At 48.4% G+C, this 25,358-nt stretch overlaps 1 protein-coding gene across 3 annotated transcripts in view; it reads left to right on the plus strand.

Annotated features, from left to right (window-relative positions):
• MGLL (monoglyceride lipase) overlaps positions 1-25,358 on the plus strand; it is a 136,745-nt gene that overhangs the window by 28,803 nt on the left and 82,584 nt on the right. For all 3 annotated transcript variants that reach the window (XM_021676106.2, XM_064362106.1, XM_012437217.3), the window contains exon 3: positions 15,247-15,353. In XM_021676106.2, the coding sequence (XP_021531781.2) occupies positions 15,247-15,353 (107 nt within the window). The remainder of the gene's footprint in view (positions 1-15,246; positions 15,354-25,358) is intronic.

Below are 25,358 nucleotides of genomic sequence, written 5' to 3' on the forward strand. Positions count from 1 at the left end.
GTTCCATCTCCATCTTTTCACTCTGAGTTTCTATTTTCAGGGGCTTCCCAGCTCAGAAAATAGGCTCCGTGCAGAGCAAGACTAGACTGAGTCTTGACTGGTCGAGATGAATATTATTTGGGAGACATGGTTCTCTTACTTGCCTCAGGAACATTTTTCTTTGCTTGCAAAAAGCCGGGAGGATTCTCAGCTTTGTCTGGGTGTTCTCAGGGGCAGCCACATAGAATGTCCTAGAAGCTGAGTGGAAAGCAGTCCTGGGACACACCCTGTGCAGAGGGATGTTGAGAGATAACTGGAGAGATGATTTTGATGCGGCCACACAGCCACATGTGTGTGGCACAGCGTGGCATCTCATGCCTGGGGACTGCACGGCATTACAGGCTTCTCCTCTGCCACCCTGGCCTCAGGCACACCAGTACATTGCAGGCCTCCCATGGGGCTCTGTAGAGTGGGTAAGGCATCTGCCTTCCAGAACCTCTCAGCTTAGCAGGCTGGGTAAGGCAGGCATTGCAGTGGCCCCAAGGAAATGTGATAAGTGCCCAAAGAGAGATGTTAGCAGCATGATAAATTAGGTGGTAAATGCACCAGGCTGTCCATCCCCTTCTTGTTCAGGCTGGTGGATGCTGGATTTGCTTTTGCACATTTATATGGAAATACATCTTTGCTGTGGCTTGTAATTTTCTAGTTGAATAACTTCAGGGAAGGCCTACTTTGGAATTTAATTATCCTTATGCTGGGAGAGCTTTGCTGAGGTTCAGTGCTCAGAAGAGTGGACGATTCTAAACATCTCATGACACTCACCATAGGGCACTGTTGGCTGCAGTACATCACTGTTTTGAGGGTTGTATGAGAGTGTTCTTATGTCCTGCTGGCCCAGGAGTCAAGATGGACTGGTCTCAAACTAAATTCTGCCCTGCCACTAATCATGCAGCAGGGAAGTTTCTCATCTACTGGATACTTAACCAGGGGATTTGAAGCCAGACTGATTTGGCAATCCTAATGCATTGGCTTCACAGTGCTTTTTAAATGACAGCCCAAGCTAAATATGAAAGATCCAACTGCAGATTCATTGAACACCAAAGGCTTGAATCTCTAAGTAGTGGTGACATAGTCCTGCAGAGAAATTGTGAATTGAAGCTTCTCAGAATTAGGCTTTTCAAAGTCAAGGCCCAGTGTAGGAAGATAATATGTGACTGTCTAGAGTGTGGTGCTGAAAAAGGGTCAGAGGGCTTCTGGGTTCCACAGAAAAGGAAACTGGGATTGATTAGTAATGTCTGCTTTGAGTTCAGGAGCAGGGACAGTGGCCCAAATGCCACGGGTTTGTAATTAGCCATTTCCAACATAACTCCCAGGTTCTGGGCTCTGTGCCAGGAGTGGTGGGATGGGGGTGGGGGCTTTCTTGAAGGTTCTCTCCATTCACCCTCACTGCAACTCTAGAAGTAAGTATTGATGCTGTTTCCACGGGAAGATGTTCATGAACAGATATTAAGGAATCAAAAGCAGGATTCAAAATGAAACATACAATGTATAAATAATTACAAATAAATTTTAATATATTTTGGAAAAGAATCTGGAAGGAAATATACTGTAATGTTCATAATTGTTATCACTGAGTGATGAGATTGTGGATGGATTTTATTTTTTCTTTTATGCCTATCTATATTTTTCTGTTTTTATGCAATGACCCATATTCCTTTCTAAGCATCCATAAATTATATGTGTGAGTGGGTGTGTGCATTCTTCAATATTACATATGTGCAGGTTTGGTGGCATGCTCTTTCCACTTTATAAATTCACCAGGAATATTAATTACTCCTCAACACAATTTTTAAGTCAATACTTAGGGTAATTCTAAGCCTTTTGCTTCCTATGGGCTGAAAAGTCTGGACAGCAACCTCACCGTCACCTCCTCAGTTTTTTTTTTTAAGTGTCAACTTTTATTTAGATTCAGAGGATACATGAGTTTATTGCATGATGCTGAGTTTGGGGTATGATTGATTCCATCACCCAGGTACTGCGCATAGTACCCAATAGATAGTTTTTCAATCCTTGCTTCCCTCCCTTCCTTCCCCCATTAGTAATTTCCAGTGTCTGTTTTTCCCAGCTTTATGTCCATATGTACTCAATGCTTAGCTCCCACTTATGAGAACATGCAAAACCCTGCTGTGTTTGGTTTTCTGTTCCTGCGTTAATTTGTTTAGGGTAATGGCCTCCAGCTGCATCCATGTTGCTGCAGAGGACATGATTTCATTCCTTTTTATGGCTGTATTGTATTCCATTGCATATGCATAGTATTCCATTCCTTATACATACCACCTTTTCTTTATCAAATCCACTGTTGATGGGCTCCTAGGTTGATTCCATATCTTTGCTATTGTGAATAGTGCTGTGATGAACATAGGAGTGCAGGTGTCTTTTTGGTAGAATGATGTATTTTCCTTTGGGAATATACCCAGTAAGGGGATTGCCGAGTTGAGTGGCAGTTCTGTTTCCAGTTCTTTGAGAAATCTCCAAACTGCTTTTCATAGTGGCTTAACTACCTCAGTTTCTAATACTAGACACACATTAACTTGCTTTCAAAAGGGTGAGCAAAAGATCAAAACTTAACAGAAATCTGAAAGACTCTGTAGCCCAAAGGAGGTGTATCCTTCTGAGGAGTCCTACATAGAACTCATAGAAGAGAGTCTTATATCATAGAAGACAGCGTTACATCATAAAAGACAATCTTACTTCAGAGAAGAGTCTTATATCATGGAAGAGAGTCTTACATCATAGAAGAGAGTCTTACATCATAGAAAAAAGTTCCACATCACAGAAGATAGTCTGACATCATAGAAGACAGTCTGACATCACAGAAGACAGTCTGATGACATAGAAGACACTCTCACATCACAGTACACAGCTTTACATCATAGAAGACTGTCTGATATCACAGAAGACAGCCTTACATCATAGAAAACTGTCTTACATCATAGAAGACAGTCTGATGTCATAGAAGACAGTCTCACATCATAGAAGACAGTCTGGCATCATACTAGAAAATAGTCTTGCCTCATAGATAGAAAGGTCTTTCTTTTTCTCCTGCCTCAGCCTCCTTAGTAGCTGGGATTACAGGACCTTGCCACCACACCCAGCTAATTTATGTATTTTTAGTAGAGACAGGGTTTTGCCATATTGGCCAGTCTGGTCTTGAGCTCCTGACCTCAAGCAATTCTCCTGCCTCAGCCTCCTAAGTAGCTGGGAGTACGGACGCACGCCACTATGCTTGGCTAATTTTCGTATTTTTAGTAGAGACAGGGTTTTGCCATATTGGCCAGGCTGGTTTTGAACTCCTGACCTCAAGTGATCTGCCAACTTCGGCCTCTCAGAGTGCTGGGATTACAGGCATAAGCTGCTGTGCCTGGCCAGAAGACAGTCTTACATTACAGAAGACAGCCTGACATCACAGACGACAGCCTGACATCATGGAAGATAGTCTAACATCATAGAGGATAGTCTTACATCATAAAAGACAGTCTTACTTCAATATGTTTAGAAAATTTCTGGTAACTTCCAACACACTTCAAGAAGACTTGACATCTATAAAATACTTATGCAGAGGGGAACAAACTGACATCTGAAAAGATTCCATGAGATCTAGAGCTTCTCTAATTATGGGGAAGGAGATTTGTGCATAAAGAGCCCTTAGTCCGGTGCCTCAAAATACATTACTGTTATCATTCTTAAAATAAATTATATTCACTCACAACTTGTTTTGCTAATATTTTGGCTTATTAGGATTTATGCCAAGTGGGAATTTTTAACCTCCACTTTGGGCAATTCTGCCAAGCCAGGCCCTTCCCTGCCTCTCCCTAGACACATGCAAGTTATAGAGTGAGACCCGAATGTGGCCTGGGAGTTGCTGAGCTAGCCAGGGTCCAGGATGGCTGCCATTCTGCCATGTGCCTGGGTCCACTCGGATTGCTTTATTTCTCTTGTGGAGCCACTGTGTTTCACATGTTGGAGCTGGGAAGGGTTCCATCTGGCTCGCAGCCAAGGGGGAATGGAGAATTCCTTCAGACTTGGGTAGGCTGACAATCAACATCATTCCTCCCAAGAAAAAATATTTCAAGTCATGGCTCCTGGGTGGGATTAGGCCCAGTCAGTTTCTGCACAGATGTGCCTGCTTCATGGGAACCAGATGTGTTAAAAAGCAAAACACAGAAAACCTACCATATGCTGAAGAGGCTGTCTGGAGCAGTCTTTCCAAGGGCCCACATCGCTTTGCATGCATTCCAGCGGCTTGACTGAGGAAACCCTAACATGCACATGCAGGAGAGGAAGCCAAGAGAAGTGAACTGGCACCTACCAGGCAGGTACCATGTGGCAAGTGCAACACTGGATGTTTTGAGAACATTGTCGCTTCATCTTCAAAGCACTTCTGCAAGGCAGGGATTATTATTCCTGTTTTCCAAGTGAGGCACTTGGGGCTGTGAGTGACTTTCTCAAATAATAAGGCAGGGTTCACATAGCAAGCCCTTTGCCATTACTCCAGCCTTTCTCAAACCCCATCCCTCAGATCTTAGAGATGCATATGTGGACCACGGCAATGGACTTTTTTGGCTGTAGTGTTGGTCTGGGCAAGAAAAAAAAGTGGATGGGTTGATTTAACACAAGTATCTGAAAGCCAGATTGATAGATGTAAATTTCTAGAGAGAGGGGCCTAGATATATAGATCTGGACTTAGTGAGTGGCCTCTGGGGGCTGGCACACTGCATATTTGTTTGTTTGGTTTTTGAGATGGAGTCTCGCTCTGTTGCACAGGCAGGAGTGCAGTGGCGTGATCTCAGCTCACTGCAACCTCTGCCTCCCAGGTTCAAGCAATTCATCTGTCTCAGCCTCCCGAGTAGCTGAGACTACAGGTGCTCACCACCACACCTGACTAAATTTTGTATTTTTAGTAGAGACAGGGTTTCATCATGTTGGTCAAGCTGGTCTCAAACTCCTGACCTCAGGTGATCCACCTGCCTCAGCCTCCCAAAGTGCTGGGATTACAGGTGAGAGCCACCCTGCCTAACCTAAGCTGCATGTTAAAAGACACACGCTCCTCTTGCCTTGAGGGCAGGACAAACGCAAATGGAGCCAGTGCAGTTCAAGGAATTTCCATAAAAGGCAAGGAAGGAACTTCTGGCCTCATGAACTTCTGAGATAAACAGCCAATGTTATATTTGAGTGTCCTGTTTCACATTTTGGGAGGAGGCTGGGGGTGATGTGGACTGAAGATTATAGATTTCAGTCCACAGCATGACGTTTGCAAAGCACTTAGCTCAATAAGCATTCCTTCCCTTTGGGGGTAGGGATAGGGGCAGGGGGAGCTTAGAGATGCACAGATACTCCCAGTATAAACAAAACATAACCAACTGCAACTGTGTAAAATCATCAGGACACAAAATATGAGCCGGACTATGGTTAGCCTGGAGGCTGCAAATGTTTCTCAGAAAGCTTTGAAACAAGATGGCTCAAAGACAAACAAGAAATGAGAAAGGAGGGAGGGAGAAGGTGGGGTGGCCCTCTAGTGCCTGGGACAGGGGGATGTGCTGGAGGAACTTTCAGGCTCTTTTAGGATTCTGATCTTTCAATGATCTGAAGAAAGCTCAGGCTGAAGGGTAAAGCTCCTCACACAGGGAATTTGAGAGTCAGGCTCTGCAGTTTTCCCTTTTGCTTTTCCTCTATTTCTGGGAGCAAAGTGTTTGCAGCAAAGGAAGAGGAAGTCTCCTCAGACACTGGGCAGGCCACACCCTCACTAAGCATGCCCTTTGGGCAGACACAGTGCAACCTCAGCTGTAGTCTCAGTGCACGGGTGGCATGGAGGCCTGGGCCTTGCCACACTGGGGCCAGCTATGCCCTGGGATCGCCATCAGAGCAGGTTCACACACCAGCCCCTGGGGGAACTGGTGGGAGCCGCCGGTGTGAGCGGGAGAAGGATCAGGCTCCTAGTGTAGGGACCCTCAGGAAGTGTGCAGGCTGGCTGGACTCGAGTAGGAGAGCTGAGCTAGAAAGCCAGGCATTCGGTATGGGGGAGGCAAGAGGCTGTGAGGCAGGCTGGACTCAGGCCATGCTAATGGGAGAATAGGGAGTCAGGGAAATTGTTTCCCATGTGACTTCCCTAAGGTCAGGGGACCGGGTCTCATTCAACTCAGGATCCTGAGGTGCCTTCACAGAATACTTAATAGACCCTTGATGGATGAAGAAAGGAAGAAAGGACTAACAGTGACTTTATTTCAGGATTGTCCAGTCTGTCACCCCTCCCTCCATCTCCTGCTGCCATGAGGTCACAATAAGGGTAAATTGTCCACAACAGGCAATGTAGTGTACTGATTAAGAAAGGTGGTCTTCAGGCCTGGCACAGTGGCTCACGGCTGTAATCCCAATGCTTCTGGAGACAGAGGCGGGCAGATTACGAGGTCAGGAGTTCAAGACCAGCCTGGCCAACATGGCAAAACCCTGTCTCTACTAAAAATACAAAAAATTAGCCGGGCATGGTGGCAGGCGCCCATAATTCCAGCTACCTGGGAGGCTGAAGCAGGAGAATCACTTGAACCTGGGAGGTGGAGGTTGGAGTGAGCCAAAACTACACCATAGCACTCCAGCCTGGGTGACAAAGCAAGACTCCATCTCAAAAAAAAAAAAAGGCGGTCTTCAAACCAGATCTCTCCCTCTAAGCCTGGCATGTGTGCATTTTTGGCTAAATGCTTAACAGCTCTATGCCCAATTCCTAATTTGTCAAATGGCTTAGAATGTTACGTAATACTGAGATCACACGTGGGGAGACAATGATGTTAGCTCATGTGGATTGAGTGCTCTGACGTGTGCTGGGCTCATGTTTCACTCATTACCTATGGAATCCTCATGGAGCCTCTTGGAGGTGGGTGCTACCATTAGTACCCATTTCACAGATGAGGAAACTGAGGCATAGAGTGATTGAGTCACTTGTCACCTAGGCCTGCAGCCAGTCAGGGGCAGATCCAGGATTCAAATCAAAGAATCTGATTCCAGGGCCCCAGCCCACAGGATACTGCTTTTTAATCAGTGAGCACATTTACTACTAATCAGGGTGATTGTCACTTTACCCACCTTGACGTGACCAAGGGTTTCTGATTTGTAGTGTTTTATGATAATAAAAATATATATAGCTTGGGGGTGGGTGGCAGCATTTGTGCTAAAATATGCTGAATGCAAAGCTGTTCTGGGTCTGAGTTGTGCCCATTCTGAAAGGAGTATTAGATCAAAGAATGTTTCGGCTTTGTGCTGTGGCTTTGTTTTATTATGGTTATACTTTTGTTTTCTTCACGGAAAATGCCTCTATTAAATGCCTCTGCCCCTTCCTTCCTTCCTTCCTTCCTTCCTTCCTCCCTCCCTCCCTCCCTCCCTCTCTCTTCTTCTTTCTTTCTTTCTTTTTCTTTTCTTTTCTTTTCTTTCCTTTCTCTTTCTTCTTTCATCTTGCTCTGTCACCCAGGCTGAAGTGGAGTTCAGTGGCATGATCAGGGCTTACTGTAGCCTCCACCTCCTGGGCTCAAGTGATCCTCCTGTCTCAGCCTTCCAAGTAGCTGCGCCACCACACCCTGTCAATTTTTAAAATGTTTTTGTAGAGATGGAGTCTCACCATGTTGCCTAGGCTGGTCTCAAACTCCTGGCCTCAAGCAATCCTCCCCAACCTTGGCCTCCCAAAATGCTGGCATAAGCCACCTCACCCGCCCCAAGATATGTCTTTTAAAAAGAAGCTAAGATTAGGTTGGGTGTCAGGGATGATGAGTCTAATTCCCATTGTGTTCCCAAATCTCAAATTTTTCTTCCAGCCATAGATGGGCCTTTTCACAGCTTAGCCCAGGCCTCCTGATCCTGTAGTGGTGATCCATAGTGGCTCCTCCCATCACGGCTGGGCTTTGCTCACACTCACGCCCAGCTCCTCCTGGCCACCACATGCGTGAGGACCTTGTGTCCCTGTCATTCCACTCCCTCTTGCCTTATCTTTAATGCCCTTTGTGCATTCCCACACCCCACTTGAGCCCAAGAGAGTTCCCATCTCTCCACGGGAGCATTTGGATAACCAGTTTCAGTTGCAGGCACCAGAAGCCTCTCTAGCCAGGCAAAGTGAAAAGGGATTTAACCTGGGGCATTGAGTGCTTTCAAAACCGCGGGGCACTGTGGGAGTGGTCTGTAGGCCTCCAGAATTCTCCATGACTGTTCCAGCCCACAGTTGTCTCTCCCATCTCTGATGCATTTCATTCATTCATTCATTCATTCATTCTGCATTTATGGAGCAGAGGCAGTGCTGGCTGCCGGGGACAGACCACCAGGATGAATGAATAAAACATGGTCTCTTCTCAAAGAACACAGGGTCTACATACCCTCGTTGATGAATGCTGGATAAGAGCCATGATCAGAGTAACACAGGGCCCCAGGAGGGTGAGCCTAACTCAGTGTTGGGGAAGCGTGGAAGGACTGCAGAGCTCGCAGAGGGGAAGAGCAGGCCTCTGCCCAATTGTGGGAAGGCCTTCCCTGTGGTTGGAGTACAGTGTAGGGGTGGGGTGCCAGGGCAGGCGGCCAGAGGATAAGCTGGTCAGGGTGAGAGGCCTTTGGGGCATGACCTGACCATTACGTGGTGCCATCTTATTATGTAATTATACATTGGTCAAGAAGGCAGACTTGCCAGCCAGTCTGGCTGAATTAAAATTCTGCTGGGTTCAAAACCTACTAGCTGTGTGACCTCAGGCAAGCTGTCCAGCCTCCTCACTTTTCTCATCAGTAAAATGGGAGAATACCAATACCTACCTCACAGGGGTGTGTGAGGGTTAAATGAGTTAATACATAATAACACACTTAGACCTGTATCTGGCTGAGGTGCCAGCTGTCAGCGCTGGCTGTTATTTAATGCCTAACTCTGTATCAGGCAGCATGCTGGTGATTTTCCATAAATTCTCTCAATCGGTCCTCTCAAAGGCCCTCCCTGGGAGGCAGGCGTTATTGATCTGTTTTATTATACAAAGGAGAAGTCTATTTCTAGTTTCCTTTGTGAGATTTTAGCTCCTTCACTGGCTCTGTTCTATTTCTGTCCCCCGCGCACTGTTGCTGCGGGAGCCCTGCCAGAGGCAGAGAGGAACCAAAGCCCCCTGGAACTCCAAGAGGAAGGACAAGTTAGATCTGGGCTTCCACAGAGCCATCATGCTCCTGCTTTAGTTACAGGAGAGGAATCCAACTCACTCTCACAAGCCCACATGCAGCCCCAATGGCAGACGTGCTGGGCAAATTTGTTAAAGTCATAAAATTTGGCAGGAAGGAGTTTGGTAGAAATGGGGGATGAAGTGAGGGATCCAGTCGAATGAGTGGGATGCTCTGGAATAAGCAAGAACCAAGAACAGGGACTGCCCTGGAGAGGCAGGCGACAGTCCCGCCCCTCCAGCGAGGGCACTCCAAGGGTCGTGGGGCCAGTGTCCCCTCACCCAGGTCTGATGGCGTCCCCACTGGCCTACTGGTAGGAACGGATGCTGTATCCCTCTGACCATACATTTCCTCCAACAAAACATTCATTTTCCTGATTTTTTCTAAGAAAATGAACAGAACATTCTCTCAGCTGGGAATTCAGTTCTTCCTTTAAGAGAGCCTGCCATTGCTTGGACAAGGGCAGGCAGGAAGGAGGCTAGCGTTTTCCCCTTAGTCCTGGCTGTTCTGCATGCTCTAGGGGACTGTCCGTTTCATTCTCCCTGTGGCCTCCTAGGGAGGCACAGTTATTCCTGATCTGCGGATGAGCAGACACTGGGGCAACAAGTCCAGCCAAGACCAGAGTCCAGCTGGAACAGGCTGGCCCCTTCGGTGGAGGTGAACTCCTTTCATTTCAGCTCTGGCTTCTGCCTTTCAAGGCAGTGGTGGCTGCTGGTGTATTGCAGGCATCTTGCCCAGGGGGCTGGCAGTGACCATGAGAATGTGAGTTGTCCCTGGCCCTAAATCCTCCTCCTCATGTAGGAGGTAGGCGAGGCAGAGTGGATGGTCACGAAGGCAGAAGCCTCAATCCTGAGCCGCAGGGCCTTGGTGCACTTGCACACACATTGTCTCATTTCACCTCCTAACCCCTGGGAGGAGGCTCCAGTGTCCCTGTGTCTCAGGTGGAGAAACTGAGGCCCACAGAGGTCTAGGAACCAGTTAACGGGAGGGCCAGAGCTTCACCCCACGCCGCCACATGGCAAGTGGCTCACCTGCACCATCAGAGCAAAGGGCTTCCTATCAGACAGTGATGGAGGGCTTTCACTAGCCCAGGCAAGACCCCTGCCCTATCCACATTTCATCGTTTACCTCACAGTGTCACTTCTGAGGCCGGTGGTGTTGGGATTATCCCTACTTCACAGGTGAGTGAACTGAAGCCCAGAGAGGTTAGGTCACCTAATTAATAAACAAAGGCATAAAGGGGGCATTCGTTTTTTGATGGAGAGGATAAAGCAGCTTGGTTTGTACATTCTGAGAGGCTCTGCGGCTTGTTCATCTCGAGGGCTGTGTGTGCTTTATTGGGAGCTGCCCCACCTCCCGGGGCTGGATGCCAGGCGGGCCATCTGCTTCTGGGGCTGGGCGACCCTCCCACAGTCATTGCCTTCTCCCTGAACGACTGGCTCCCAACTGGCTGCAGCCGTTAAAGAAGTTCCAGGAAAAAGATCTTAGCTAGCCTCCTCTGCAACCTAATTTCTGCTGTGGTGGGTATTGCCTTGTCTGCATAAATGGCTCTGCTAATGTTCTGCTGCTGCGTGTTGTTGCGGTTGCAGAACGGCAGAGGAGGAAGGGCGGGAACCAACCACTATCTTGGCACCTGCTCAGGGTTCTGTCGACTACTTGATGAATGTCGTCTCTTGTCTCCCACCCCATTCGCAGCAGCCCTGCTGTCCTCACAAAGCTGAAGTCAGATCAGGTCACTGCCCTGCTGGGTACCATCCTCTGCACAGAGGAGCACCCCCAGCACTGCACTGCTGCCCTTGGGGCTGTGGACCCAGCCTTCTGTGCACCCCTCACCTTCCTCCTCCACATGGCACTCTGGACTCGGGGCCTTTCTTCTGCTCCTGGAGTAGGCACACCTGTTTGTCCCCGGCAGGACCCCTGCACCTGGACAGCTCGTAGCCGCTCAGACACTCAGGGGCCTTCCCCGGCTATTCTCTGGAGTCTAGGTCAGGATCCCCTATCTGTTGACCCACTAGTGGTGCTCACAGTGCTCCCCACAGTACATGCTCACACGTGTGTTCTCTGCTGAGCTGCTGCAAGCTGTGTGCAGGCAGGGACAACGTTGTTTGTTCATCTCAGCATTCTGGGGCCTGGCATGTAACAAGCTCTCATTCACATTTGCAGACTCAGCTCAAGAAAAGTAGGACCCACTGTTGCTGTCATCCCATCCTTTCTATTTCAGTGCCAAGGAGACGGGCTGAGGGCCATCAGGCGACTTGTCCAAGGTTCTGCGTGGTCACACTGGGAATCTGGGAATCCAACCAGGTTGTTCTGGCTGAACTTTGTTCTCTGTTCACAGCCTCCCAGCAACTGGGATGTGCATTTCCTCCACGTCTGGGTTTCTCAATGCTCGGTCATGTATGTTTTTAGAGTAGAAATAGAAGCACAATGCTTTGTGAAACCCCGAAGGGGAAGCTTCTACGCAGTGCCCAGCATCCAGGGGTGAATGTGACCTTCCATCAGGAAGCCTGGAGCTAGGGGCTGTTCCTTTACCCAGAGAGACAAATGCAGACACATATAGCTCAGGATATGGCCGTCTGTGTTCATGGCAACAGGGCCAGAAACTGGGAAGGTCTGGGATGGGACAGGAAGGGGTCTGAGGAGAGGAGGGCATGGCAGCAGTGGCTCCACCTGCAGCAGATGTGTGGAGAAGGAGCGGGGAAGGTCTCCTAGGAGGCTTTGCTCACGGGGTGTGGGGTGAAGCACCTGGACACCCAGGTGCCAGGAAGCGCAGCACAGGCAGGCTTCCAGGAGGCTCCTGCCCTGGGCACTACAGTGGGTGGAGGAATCCTAGGACCATCCCCACCTCCAGTTATTAAATATTTAATAGCACACCATTGCCTAGCACATCGGGCACCAGAAAGGAGGTCTCGGAGAAGCTCGAGAGCAGGGCAGAGGAGAAGAGGTGTTTCAGAGGCAGACAGGCTTTGTTCTGTTGCAGTGGAAAGTCTCTGGAGGGCTTAAAGCAGAAGAGTAAATAATTTGATTTCACTTTACTGGACAGATTTTACAAAACAGACTAAGGTCCTGGGAATGTATAAATGTGGCAGCCAAGGGGGAAGGGGAGATTGAGCTATCAGAATCAGGGTCCAGGCAGGATCTGAATCCAGGCACTAAGGAGAAACCCACTTACCACAATAGAAGCTGAAGATCAGAATGAATCCAGGTGTCTGATGGTGGCTCTCAGGGTGCTGAGCAGGGCTGGGGGTGGAAGTGTGGGGCTGTGGGGAGACTGAGTCTGCAGGTGCTGCCAATGGGTTCTTCCCATTGGGTGCAGAGAGAAGGGTGGCAGTGGCTCCCACCGCTTGCAGTGGGATGGCGGTATCGGTCAGCTTCTATGGCTAGAACCTGTGGTCTACCTAGTATAACCCCTAGGGAGATCGGTGGCTCTAAGGGGGCCCGAAGTTTCCACAATGGCTGCATTCTCACCACACTTAAGTTCCATGTGGCCTCTGAGCAGTGTTGTGGCCCAAACTCAACACTGTGATGAGAACAGGTGCTTCTCCTCCTTGGCTTCACATTGGAGCTGCTGAGGAGCTTTTCCAACCCCAGAGCAATCAAACCCAGAAGTCCCCTGGGGGTGGGACCCAGGCATTAGCCTTCTTGAAAGCTCCCCAGGTGGTTCCAATGTGTGGCCAAAGTTGAGAACCTCTGGATTAGAAGGAATTGCTGTAGAGTAAGAGACCACATATTTTTTCACATATTGACTTGGGGCTGGATTCTCTTGACAGGCAATTCCAGGCATGGTGACAATGCCTTGTGCCATTTCTTTGGTTGCTAAATGGAACCCTGAAGTCCTTTTCTGCTGGGTGACCCCTGGCTGCAATGAGAGGCAGGCGAGTTGCGTGATCCAGCTCGATGACTTGTTCATCTGCGTTAACAGTAGGCTGAATTATGACAGCAGTGGCCGCACTCCCAAAGGGGGTTAAAGTACTTGAGCTATCCCTTCTGGAAGCACAGCCCCTTTAGACGGTGGAAGATGCTGACTAGTCAGAGGTTCCAGTCATGCTCCTCAGTAGCCAGCCAAGGGAAATGTAGGAAAGAAATCCCGTCAGCCAACCCCAGAAATGTCAGGCGGGCAGTTGTCATTTACACAAGTTCACATCTGGCAGAGTGGAGGTGACTGGGCATTCTATGGAGCAGTGAAGAGGGCATGAACATTTTTCTGGTGTTTTTAGGAAAAGGGCGGGGAAGACAGATGGCAAAAGTGATTTGAAAAATGGGGCTAATGCTGGAGCTTTGAGTGATACTCAAAGAATAAAATACAAGGGAGGGTAAAATAAACCGGTGCTGTTCTGCTCTTATACATCCTGTCTGAAAAGAGTCATAGGAAGAGCACACCTGTTGAATGAGGTGTCCATGTCCTCAGCTGAGCCCCTGCTCAAATTGCTTGGCTGGGATGCAGCTTTGGGGTCTTGTCCTCAGAGGGTTTCGAGCTGATATTAAGGTGGGGCGTCAGGAAGCAGGCAAGCTACTGGGGAACCAGAGTGGTGGTCGGCGGGTGTGTGTGGAGGGGCCAGGGCCCAGCAGAAAGGCCCGGGAGGGGCTGTCCCAGATCGGGTGGTGGGGGCCTCCACTGAGCCAACACCTGTCCTGACTCCATGGCTTGTGCTCTGAGCCCTATAACAGCTTCTTTGAGACCCTAAAGCCAGGAGTGACATACTCTGAATGGCGTTTTGCCAACTTGCCATATGACTTGGACAACTCACTTAACTTCTCTTTTTGAGACAGAGTCTCGCTCTGTCACCCAAGCTGGAGTGCAGTGGCGTGATCTTGGGTCAACCACAATCTTTGCCTCCTAGGTTCAAGTGATTCTTATGCTTCAGCTTCCCAAGTAGCTGGGATTACAGGGCTGTGCCACCACGTGCGGCTAATTTTTGTATTTTTTGTAGTGACGGGGTTTTACCATGTTGGCCAGGCTGGTCTCAAACTTCTGGCCCTCAAGTGATCTACCCATCTCTGCCTCCCAAAGTGCTGGGATTATAGGTGTGAGCCACTGTGCCTGGCCCAACTCACTTAACTTCTATGCATTTGACCCTCTTCTGTAAAGAAGATAAATCGTCCGATGACTGGAAGGTTAGAAATCTTGCATGTGAAGTTCCAGAGGAACTGGTGCATAGTAAACACTCAGGAAGGTAGAAGCTTGTTCTTCTCCTCCTCCTCTTTCCCCTCATCACCATCAGCAGCTGCAGAAGTTGGTGGGTATCGCTCATGGCATTTACTCTGTGCCTGAAGGAGACTCTAGTTCTTCATGGGTCTTCTGCTAAGAATATAGGCCTTGAAAATGGGACAGTTTGGAATCTAAATGCCACTGCATTTGCCCCAGAGGGAGGAAGCAGACACTGGGGGAGGGCCTGCCTGCCCTGTGCCAGCACTCTGCCCAGGCCATGGCATTGATTAGCTCCCATACGCCTCACAAGCACCCATAGGGTGAGGCTATTTTTACCATGTTACAGGCGAAGAAATGAACCTTCATGGAACCAGAGCTCTGCCTAAGAGCCCACAGGAAGAGCAGGGGATTTGGGCTCTATTCTGTGTGACTCTGAAGCCCAGGATTTTAACAGCAAAATCCTCTTATTTGACAATGCCTGGAGCCCATGGTATGGCTCCTGGCATTGCCGAGGTTATATAAGCTCTGGAGCTGCTGCAGCATAGCGGTAGCCGTCTGGGCTTTTCTTTTTTTTCTTTGGAGACAGTCTTGCTCTGGCTCCCAGGCTGGAGTACAGTGGTGTGATCTCAGCTCACTGCAACCTCTGCTTCCCAGGTTCAAGTGATTCTCCTGCGTCAGCCTCCTGAGTAGCTGGGATTACAGGTGCATGCCACCACACCTGGCTGATTTTTTTTGTATTTTAGTAGAGATAGGGTTTTACTGTATTACCTAGGCTGATCTTGAACTCCTGACCTCAGGCAATCCACCCACCTCGGCTTCCCAAAGTGCTGGGATTATAGGTGTGAGCCACGGCGCTGGCCCTGGGCTTTTCTAATGAGGCTCCCTTCTTGTCCCTCCAGGGCCCTCATCTTTGTTTCCCATGGAGCTGGGGAGCACTGTGGCCGCTATGACGAGCTGGCTCAGATGCTGAAGGGGCTGGACCTGCTGGTGTTTGCCCATGACCACGGTGAGTGTCCCAGTGTGCCATGGGAGCTGGCTGGGCCCTGACAATTTGGAGATCTCCCTCTGTAGTCCATCTCACCGCCAGCATCCTTCCTTCTGAATTCTTCTTCTATTCCCCACGGATGTTTCTCAGTAAAAGAATGTAGTTATGCAAACGAAAAAAAAATGTCTCAGCAGCAGATTCTGTAGAGTCTGAGACTGAATACAGGCTGATTAGAAACCTCAACTGAAAAAACAAAGTTGGATATGTTTATCTCAGAAATTGCCCCAAGCCAAGGAATTCTTTCCTGCATTTATAAAGTGCTTTCTCTCAAAATGGGTCCTGGTTTTCTCCAAGTGCCCTCAAATGGACATGATGTAGTCAGTTCAAGTACAATGTAAACCCTGGTTTAAGCAAACAAGGTTTATAAAGCATTTCAGACCAGGAGAATAGTAGAAGCCTCAACAGGTCATATTGGTCACAAGAAAACACAACACACACACATATACAGGGACACATACCCACCCATGCAAATAGTCATACACATGTGCACACACATATACATACACATACACACACATGCACACATACACACCTGAACACACATATAAAACACACATGCACATTTACATACACATGTGCACATATACATTTACACACATATGTAAACACATACATATACATGTGCACACACACATTTACACACACATGCACACATACGTATAGACATATACAAGCATACATAAACACACACACACACACACACACACACACACACATCCCCAGGCCAAGTCTTTGATTCTTTATACTGTAACGAAATCCGCAACCATCAAAATGCAATGTTCATTGCCTGAGTTGGTATGTGCTTTTGTAATCGTGTTTGCAACATTCTCTATGGCTGGGAAGTCTCCCAGTTCAGTTCTTTGCCTAACATTTTTTAAAATTAAGACTTTCCCATGACTGAACCTGGTAATTTCTCCACAGCTTCAATGTAAAATTCTATCATTGTGGCCCAGATCCAGAAATGTTGTTTCTGTTTTATCTGATTTGAAAATGGATAATTAAGTGATGTCTCTGAAAAGAGGGACAGGGGAGCAGTGACAGGGTCCTGGGAGTCCTTGTAAATTCGGGAAAGCTTTATCTGTACAGAGAAACTGCACAGGGGGTGAAAAGTTTGCTGGGACATTCTGTAGGTAAAAAGCTGCAAATGTGATTTGCCAGGAACTCTTATTCAGCTGGATATATACAAGCATCCTCATAACTGACAATATTGACTAATTCTTTCTTATCATAGTTGTGACGTTCTTCAGTGCTTTGCAGACTATCCTGGTAATATTTGTGAGACTGTTTAAGAAATAATATCCTGGTAATATTTGTGAGACTGTTTGAGAAATAATATTCAAGGATTATCTCCGAGGCTTTTAGTATGGGGACTATGCCATTGTTAACTTTGGCACTTCTCACACGTAAAAGGCTCCGATAGGAATTTTATTTTTCCTATTGCATTTGTCTCCTTTAAAATTTGTTACACTCATCATAATTATGTTCTAGGGACATCCTGAAGGAAAAGAATATTTGTACTATGCAGCTAGAATCCCAAGAATCTATTTTGCGTCTTAGCACCAACCACCTTCTCATCGGATAAAACTTGGCCAAATCTGTGGGATTAAGTAAATGTTGTTCCTTGTTTATTTTGTCTTACTGTGGCACTTTGAAAAACAATTTTAAAACCCTCCTTTTTTTAGAATAAAGGGAGAAAAGAAACAGCCCACCTTTTGATGTTTCCAGAATAACATCTTAGTTGAGACAGAGCTCTCTGTGACATTCTAAATATAGTGGAAAAATGGTTGTTTGTGTTCACCTGTTTCAAGCTTTTTGAATGACTCATGGAAATCTCTCCGGCAAATGCCTAAGGGAAGTGTTTAATTCAAGAAATGAACCCAGTTGACTGTGCGTGTGTGACTTTCATTGTCTGTCTGTGAATGAAAATGACTGTGGCTTGCTTAGTAGAAGGAAGCCAAGTAAGTGGGCTGCCATTTTGGGGACGTTGTGCAGGCTGGGGATGCGGATACCGGTGGCTGGTGACCTCAGCTGTATTTCCTTCTTGCTGAGAAATGTGCTAGTAAGTGAAGAAGGAAGGATTTGAACCCAGGTCTGCATTTTAACAGCAAACCCCTCTGATTTAATAAGGCCTAGAGCCCATAGTGTGGCTCCTGATGCATTGCTGAGGTTATGTAAGGTCCTATGCTGCTCTACTACAGCCACAGCTGTCTAGACTTTTCTAAAAAAAAAAACAAAAAAAAAACGCTGCTTCTAAAGCCTGGTCTCTTTTATTACTCTAATGTTTCCAGGCACAAATGCCTACAGAGATATATGCAAACTGCATTCTCTCCAACATAGCTTTTATTTATTTATTTATTTATTTTTTGAGACAGAGCCTTGCTCTGTCTCCCAGGCTGGAGTGCAGTGGCATGATCTTGACTCACTGCAACCTCTGTCTCCCAGGCTGGAGTGCAGTGGCATGATCTTGACTCACTGCAACCTCTGTCTCCCAGGTTCAAGCGATTCTCCTGTCTCGGCCTCCAGAGTAACTGGGACTGCAGGCTCCTGCCACCATGCCTGGCTAATTTTTGTATTTTTGGTAGAAATGGGGTTTCACCGTGATGGTCAGTCTGGTTTCAAACTCCTGACCTCAGGTGACCCACTCTCCTCTGTTTCCCACAGTGTTGGGATTACAGGTGTGAGTCACAGTGCCCGGCCCAACACAGCTTTTAAATTTAAATAAAACAGGCCAGGTGCAATGGCTCATACCTGTAGTCCCAGAACTTTGGGAGGCTGAGGTGGGAGGATTGCTTGAGGCCAGGAGTTTGAGACCAGCCTGGGCAACATAGTGAGATCTTGTCTCTACAAAACAAAACTTTTTAATTAGCTGGGCACCATGGTATGTACCTATAGTGCCAGCTACTTAGGAGGCTGAGATGCGATGATCATTTGAGCCTGGGAGTTCAAGGCTGCAGTGAGTCATGATCACACCACTGTACACAGCCTAGGGGAAAGAGCAAGATACTGTCTCAAAAAGAAAAAATATAATGTAAATATTGGGAGAATGTCAGGGCATTTACTGTGCCCATTGGAGATATACACTGAAGACTAAAAATAGACCTGAAGACACTGGTGCCCATGGCACCTCCAGGACCCCAACACCCAAACCTCCCATGTCTTTAGCCATGTTGTCATCTGCACTCCAGGGTGTGACTGGGAGCACACGACTGCAGCCTTCATCCCAGACAGCAAAAGGGCTCAGACACTAATACACCCAGTCCGGGGCTGATTCAACAGGGAGTTCAAGCTGTGTGATCTGGACCTTGTTTAACTATCCTCAGTCTTAACTTTCTCATCTACCAAATGGGTAAGATAATGTGGTCCTATGGCAGAAGACTGGGGACAGAGCAAAATCCTGTCTCAGTAAAAAAAAAATAAATAAAGCAAATGTTGGGAGAATGTCAGGGCATTTTTGACAGATTGTTGTGATATAACGCATCAAGGCCCAGCAGTGTGTGCTGTGTTCTTCCCCTTCACTCTGCCCCATCCAGCTACAATGTAGACCCGCTGCTGAGCTGTATATCTGGGTGGATGTGACCCAGGGCTCTGAGCAGGAACAGCGGGACTGAGGCTGGGAGTTAGGGGCACGGGGTCTTTGTCCCGGCATGGCTGCCCTGAGTGGGCTGGGTCACCTTTCAGGCCTGCACAGGCTGTTCTGAAGATACAGTGAAGCAATAGATAGGAAAATGCTTTACAAAGTAGAGCTACCTATGGCTGTTTCACTGCTGGTTTCTATGACACAATTTATGGAAACACTGCTTCTATAAATCCGATGCTAACTGATTGTACTACCATGGATCTCGTTGCTCAACGCATTACAATATATCATTGTTCAGACAGAAACCTCCAGGCGCCGTGGTTGTGGCAGTCTCACTGTGTCTCTAGCACGCTTGGGAGATTGGTGGGCTCAGAGTCGTGATCAGTAAGCATCTAATTTAACTTTGTTTTCTATTTTAACCTCAGAATTTGTACAGAATGACCTCATGGGTTTGAACGGCTTGCCCGAAGTGAAAATTATGATTCCTGCCTTTTATTCAGTGTTAACTGCATGCCGGGTTCTGTACTGGGCACTTTTCTTATATGATCTCTAATTTCTCATAACAATTAATCTTATTATCCCCCCACCTATTTTATAGGTGAGGAACTTGTGGCTGTGTCATCAAGCAGACCCATTCTCATTGCACATGTATTAGCAAAGGGAAGTTTCATGTTCTTCCAGGGCATGTGATGTCTGAGGCAGGCGCAAGGACTCCATGGCACCATCAATGCCCAGGGCTCCATCTATAGTTTTCTCGGCTGGTACTACTTAGCATGTAGCTTTTATCCATGTGGGCACTAGCTCTGGTCTTATGTTCTAACAGGTAGATGAAGCAGGAAGTGACAGAGAAAAAGGGCTGGGCTTCTATTGGGAAGGCAAGCCTTCCTTAGAAATCCTGGGCAGGTTCTATCCACACCACATTACCAGTGCTGTTCACAGGGCTCTGTCTAGCTGCAAGGGAGGCAGGAACTGTAATTTGTTAACTACTGAACCAAACAACAGAAACTTCTGTTGGTAAGGTAGACACAGAGAGCAGATGTTGCTGGTGGCTATCTATCTCTGCCACAACATACTCCCAGGTTTATTACTAAATGAGCATTTCCCCAATTGTTTCTACTTTATGTCTTTTCTGGACATTTCAGTTCACTCACAGGGTTTCCTTTCATCTCACCCATCGTTATACTCTTTCTTGAGGTTTTGATGTGAAAGCTATTAGTATTGGCACCATAAGTATTGGTTGAAGTTCCTAATTGGGTGTTTGTGAAGTGTGAGATGCAGTATGAAGCAAGAAGAAATGCATGGACATAGTAACTATTGTCCTAATGAGGACATGATCTGTCTTCCCCAGAGAAAGCAAGCAGCCCCTCTCTAAGGGCATAGTGTTTTATAGCATGTATTATCCTGTGCAGGAACTATTATTTTAGGCCAAGGCAGCCAGCTGCAGGCAGGCAAAGCTGGTGTCTTACATTGTGTTGTCATTCGTTCCTCTCCCTCCCCTGAGAACCTTCTCATCATCTTTGTGTAGCTCAGTCCATTCCTGGACTGAGCAGGAAGTGGAGGCATCACCAGTGTTTGTTGAATGACTGGAAGAGTTTATAAGCTAAAATAGATCAGATCAGAAATGCTTTAAATATTAAGGGTAGAGCATCCACGTTAAGGTAACCATGTAAGCAGGGCACTGCCAGGTCCCCTCAATGAGCAGAGGGTCCAGCAGTGTGGCCACTGGACCTCTGAGTCTGGTGACCAAGTGGGTGGAGAGCTGCCAGGGGAGATTGAAAGTGCTGTGGATGTGCTGCCGGGACAGAGGTGCCACAAGGCCTGCATCTTGGGCAGGGGCATGGCATCTCCAGGGCCCAGGGCATCTTCAGTGCCTGAAGGGCCAGCAGGGTGGCTGGCAGGGTGGCCAGGTCTTGTTGGGAGAGTGGGAGCTTGGGTCAGCAGGAGGAAGGACCCCAATCGCTGAGAGCCATGGTTCTCACCTTGACTACTGTTAGGATCACTGGGGAGTCAAAAAATCCTGAAGCCTGGGCTCCTCATCTCCCACCCCTCAGAGATTCTGATTTATTTGGTCTTTGATATGACCCAGGCATCAGGATTTTAAAAATGAGGTGATTCTCAAGTGCAGCCCAGGTTGAGAACCACCACCGAGCAGAGGAGCCCACATAGGCACAAAGTTTGGAGCTAGTGAAGACAGGATTGCTGTTGGGAAGGGCTCTGGGGCCTGGAAGGAGGGAGGGCCACCAGGAGACTTTGAGGATCCTCAGGAAGGGGGCCCCAGGGCAGGGCCCATGAGGGAGAGGTGCACAGGCAGCCAGAAGTGGAGGGGCTGCCACCATGTGTGAACAGGTGGGGACACCAAAAGATGGGATTTTCTGTGACTTTCTAAATATAGCAGTGAGAAAACCGGGGCTGGTATTCTCTTGGTCCCTGGGTCTGCCAGCTGCTGCAGTGACTCACTGGAAACCCCTTGGCCTTCCACGCAGGCAGAAGGGCCGGTCTCACCCAGAGGGGGCGAGGAGGACTCCCAGGAGGAGGACACACACGGCCCTGCCCGGGTGGTGCTGCTGCAGAGACAGTGGAACTCTGAGGCCCATTTCACTGCTGAGGGTGCCAGCAGGCCCACTCTCTGCAGTCCTGCTGGAAGTGGAAAGGGCCCTTCCCCAGGGAGCAGCCTCCTGACTTCCTAACATAAACGCGCGGCTCCAAGTGCACTTGCTGGGGCCAGAGAAGCCTCCGCTGTATTTACAAAGTATAAAGGAACCATCCTCAACTGATTAACAGTGAATTAATCATCTGCAAATATTTGAGGAAAAGTGTTGAAGAGGGCTTCGTGTTTTTTGTGTATTTTTTTTAACTCAGCTGCGGCAAGTGAGAAGAGGAAGTTTTGAGGGAACATCTGTGGGCGGCAGTTATGCGTGGTTCTTCTTGGTGGGTGGGTCCTGCCCAGTCAGAACACTATTTGGGAAATTCATGGGGAATAATTGTATACGTGTGTTTTTCATCCAGGGAGACACATTTGAGTCAAGGTCACTTGTTGGCAATATTCTAAAATAAACTGCCATCAGTCATAAGTAATATATTTTTGTTTGAAATGTTTGAAAAATGTGTTAACAGTTTTTCTTGCCTTAGTAAATATGATAATTAAAATAATAGAGTGAGTTGCCCTTTAAGGCTTCAAGAGTTCATGGGGGGCCCAACTCTGAGGGTGGGTGACAGTGCACTTGCTGGACCATGCCACCTGGAGACCCCCAGGGTCCCTGCTGTTCCCTAGCTCCTTCCCTTCCTCCCCCTGCCTCCTCCTCTTCGCTCTTCATTCACTATTAAGCATACTCAGACCTCCACCTTTGCTGAGAATCCATTGAGTTTATTTGGTATAAATCTCGGATATGAATTTATATGCCCTCTCTGATATGAGGTCATTTGCCTCTTTGTTGAACAAAACAGAAACCTCCGAGCAGCTGAGTTGCTCTTTTGTAATGAGGACTGTGATAATAACAGGGTTGCTCTGTGGCCGTGGGGACAAATATGAGGTAGCACAGGGTCTGAAACTCTAGTGGCAGCAGTGTCCCTGGGAAGGCCTGTGAAAGCCAGATGGCTGGGTCAACCCCGGATACAGATTCAGTTGGTCTGCAGTGGGGCCCAAGAATGTGTATTTCTAATAGGCCCCAGGGGTGATGCTGCTGCTGCTGCTGCTGAGGACCACTGAGAGAGTGTGTGTAACAAACCATACACAACGCCAGCCATCTATTAGACACACAGAACCTGCCAGCTCACTTGCAAAGCAAGGCGCAGGGAGACACTGCAGCTATTGAATGTTCTGTCCCAGACTTCAAAGGATGCTTCCTCAAGGAGGTGGGATTGAACAGGGAAATATGAAGAAGGAGCGTTCTGGTGAAGGAACGCTTCTTCCTTCATTCTTTGATATTTACTGACAGCCCAACTGCACTCCTAACTATTCTAGGCACAGAGGTCCAGCAGTGAGCCAGGCAGACACGAGTGAATGAGAGATGTTATGTTCTGCCAAGAGCATGGGAGGCAAGCAGCAGGAGGCTGCCAGGGAGAGGGGCTCCCTCTGCCCAGCAGTTCTGAAAGCCTTTCAGGAGGCAGTGGCAGTCAGTTGGACCCGTTCTTGCGAAGGTCTGGGTGGCAGAGGGGATCTAGGATTGGGAACAGTCAGTGCAAAGGCTCGGGGGCAGGAACTAGCTGGGTGCTCCCAGGTCACCAGCAGGCCAGGATGGCCAGAGCTTAGACAGAGCAGCAGGTGAGCGGTGATGGGCAGGGGTCTTGTGGGCCCGAGAAGGAGCTGAGGCTGCTGTGGGATGTTGGAAGCCACTGGAGGGAGGGCTGTGAGCAGGGGAACCATATGCTGTGATGTATGTGGTTTCTGAATGGCCTGAGGCTGCTGTGAGAAGACAGATTGCAGGGCGAAGGCAGGGAGTGTGGGGAGGACATCGGGCCACCAGGCTGGGAGGGACTTGCTGTGAGCTGTGTGGCAGTGTCAACCAGGCCTGTCTGAGCCATGAACTTGGGTGGTGACCACAGGAATAAAGAGGCCTGAGCAAAGCGGAGAGACACAGAGGTGAAAGCAACAAGATTTTGTGGAGAGGTGAGAGACAGGGAAGGCCCAACGGTGGTGAGCCTGAGTCTCCTTATAACGACATCTGCCTCTGGAAACTGAAGGCTGAGCTCTAGTCCGCATCACGCTCAACTCAAGTCCTCGTGCATGTCTCAGGTTCCTCCCTTAAGTCCACATGTTGTGGGTGCCACTTAATGCAGCAAGATGAGAGCAGGTGTGCTCCTTTAACAAGCCCTCGTCACGCTGTCCTGGTCCAGAGCCAGCCCGGCACAACCTGTGTCCACTCCACCTGCCTAGTCCTCTCCTGTCTTACAGTGACCCTCAGGGCTTGTCCTAAGAAGACACATGTATGGAGCACCCAGCATGTGTTCAACACTGTGTTTATGTGTTCACACCTTATCTGACTTGTCCTTACAGCACCGCCAGGAGGCAAGACTGCTGTTCCCCTCTTACTGATGAGGAAGCTGAGGCACAGACAGGTTAAGCCGCCTGCCCAAGTTGGTTTCTACATGACAGAGCCTAGATCCAAGCCCAAGTTGTTTGGCTCTAGACTTCAAGGGGCCTAGAACTTGACCCCTTTGGGGGACCCTGGCCTCTAAGCAGCAGTCCACAGCATTCTTGGGTCCCTCAAAAATAACATTTACAAGCACAGAACCTCACAGTTTACAAGGGGCTTCCTCAGACATCTCATTCCATCTGGGAGGAAACCAGCCCAGGCTGGAGTCCAGCTATTGCCTTCAGATCTGCCGAGAGTGCCTCAGTGTGTCCAGGCTGCTGTAACAGACACTGTAGACTGGGTGGCTGATAAACAGCAGGGGTCTATTCCTCACAGTTCTGGAGGCTGGGAAGTCCAAGGTCAAGGTGCTGACAGATTCCATGTCTGGTGAGGGAACCACTTCCTAGTTCATAGATGATGCTTTCTCACTGTGTCCTCACGTGGCAGGAAGAGGGCTGGAGAGCTCTGCAGCCTCATTTATAAGGGCTCTAGCCCCATTCATGAGGCCTCTGCCCCCATCACATATCACCTCCCAAAGACCCTACCTCCCAACACCATCACCTTTGGGGTTGGGATTTCAACATGAATTCTGAGGGAACACAAACATTCACACCATGGCAGAAAGCAGCAGTTTTGGACACACAGAGCCCCCCGCAAATCCAGCCTCTCCCTAGTTGCTGGGTCAGCTGGAGTCAGTGGGTTTAGCCCATGGGAGCCTCGGCTTTCCTGCTTGTATGAGGAGTGGCCAGACCACTCCCTCAAGAGTGCTGTGGGGGTGCAGGACAGTTCACACAGCCTTCCTTCCACCATCCCTTGGACAGATGTGAAACAGGCTCAGCTTTAGAGAGACAGATCTTGGCTCTAATTTGCTCTGTTGCCTTGGCAAGCTACTGGACTTCTCTGGATTTCACATTCCTCATCTGTAAAATGGGCTAACAATACCAGCCTGTGGGGTGCTGTGAGAAGTGAACTACCAATGCTGTACGCTGTCTACACTGGGGCCGGGGAGGAGCAGGGGCTCTGGAACCAGAGAGATGAGGCCTTGAATTGTGGCTTCCTCCTTTACTACCTGTGTGGCCTTGGCAACTTTGCACAATCCCCTAAGTTGAAAAAGCAGGGCTGATAAGGCTTGCTGTTCTTATCACAGGGATTAAATGAGGTGAAGTATGAAGAGTGCTTGGCTCAGGGCCTGGGGTTTGATAAACACAGGTTTTCTTTCTTCCTTCCATGGCACCTCTTTTGCTTTTAGAGGGACAGTAGGAAAGTGCTAAGCTCAGATACCCTGAAAGACGTTGGTGTGAGACCCACCATCATTGT

This window comes from Aotus nancymaae, unplaced genomic scaffold (genome assembly GCF_030222135.1).
Source record: "Aotus nancymaae isolate 86718 unplaced genomic scaffold, 86718_ANA_hifiasm-v0.15.2.pri h1tg000046l, whole genome shotgun sequence".
NCBI classification, from domain to species: Eukaryota; Metazoa; Chordata; class Mammalia; order Primates; family Aotidae; genus Aotus; species Aotus nancymaae.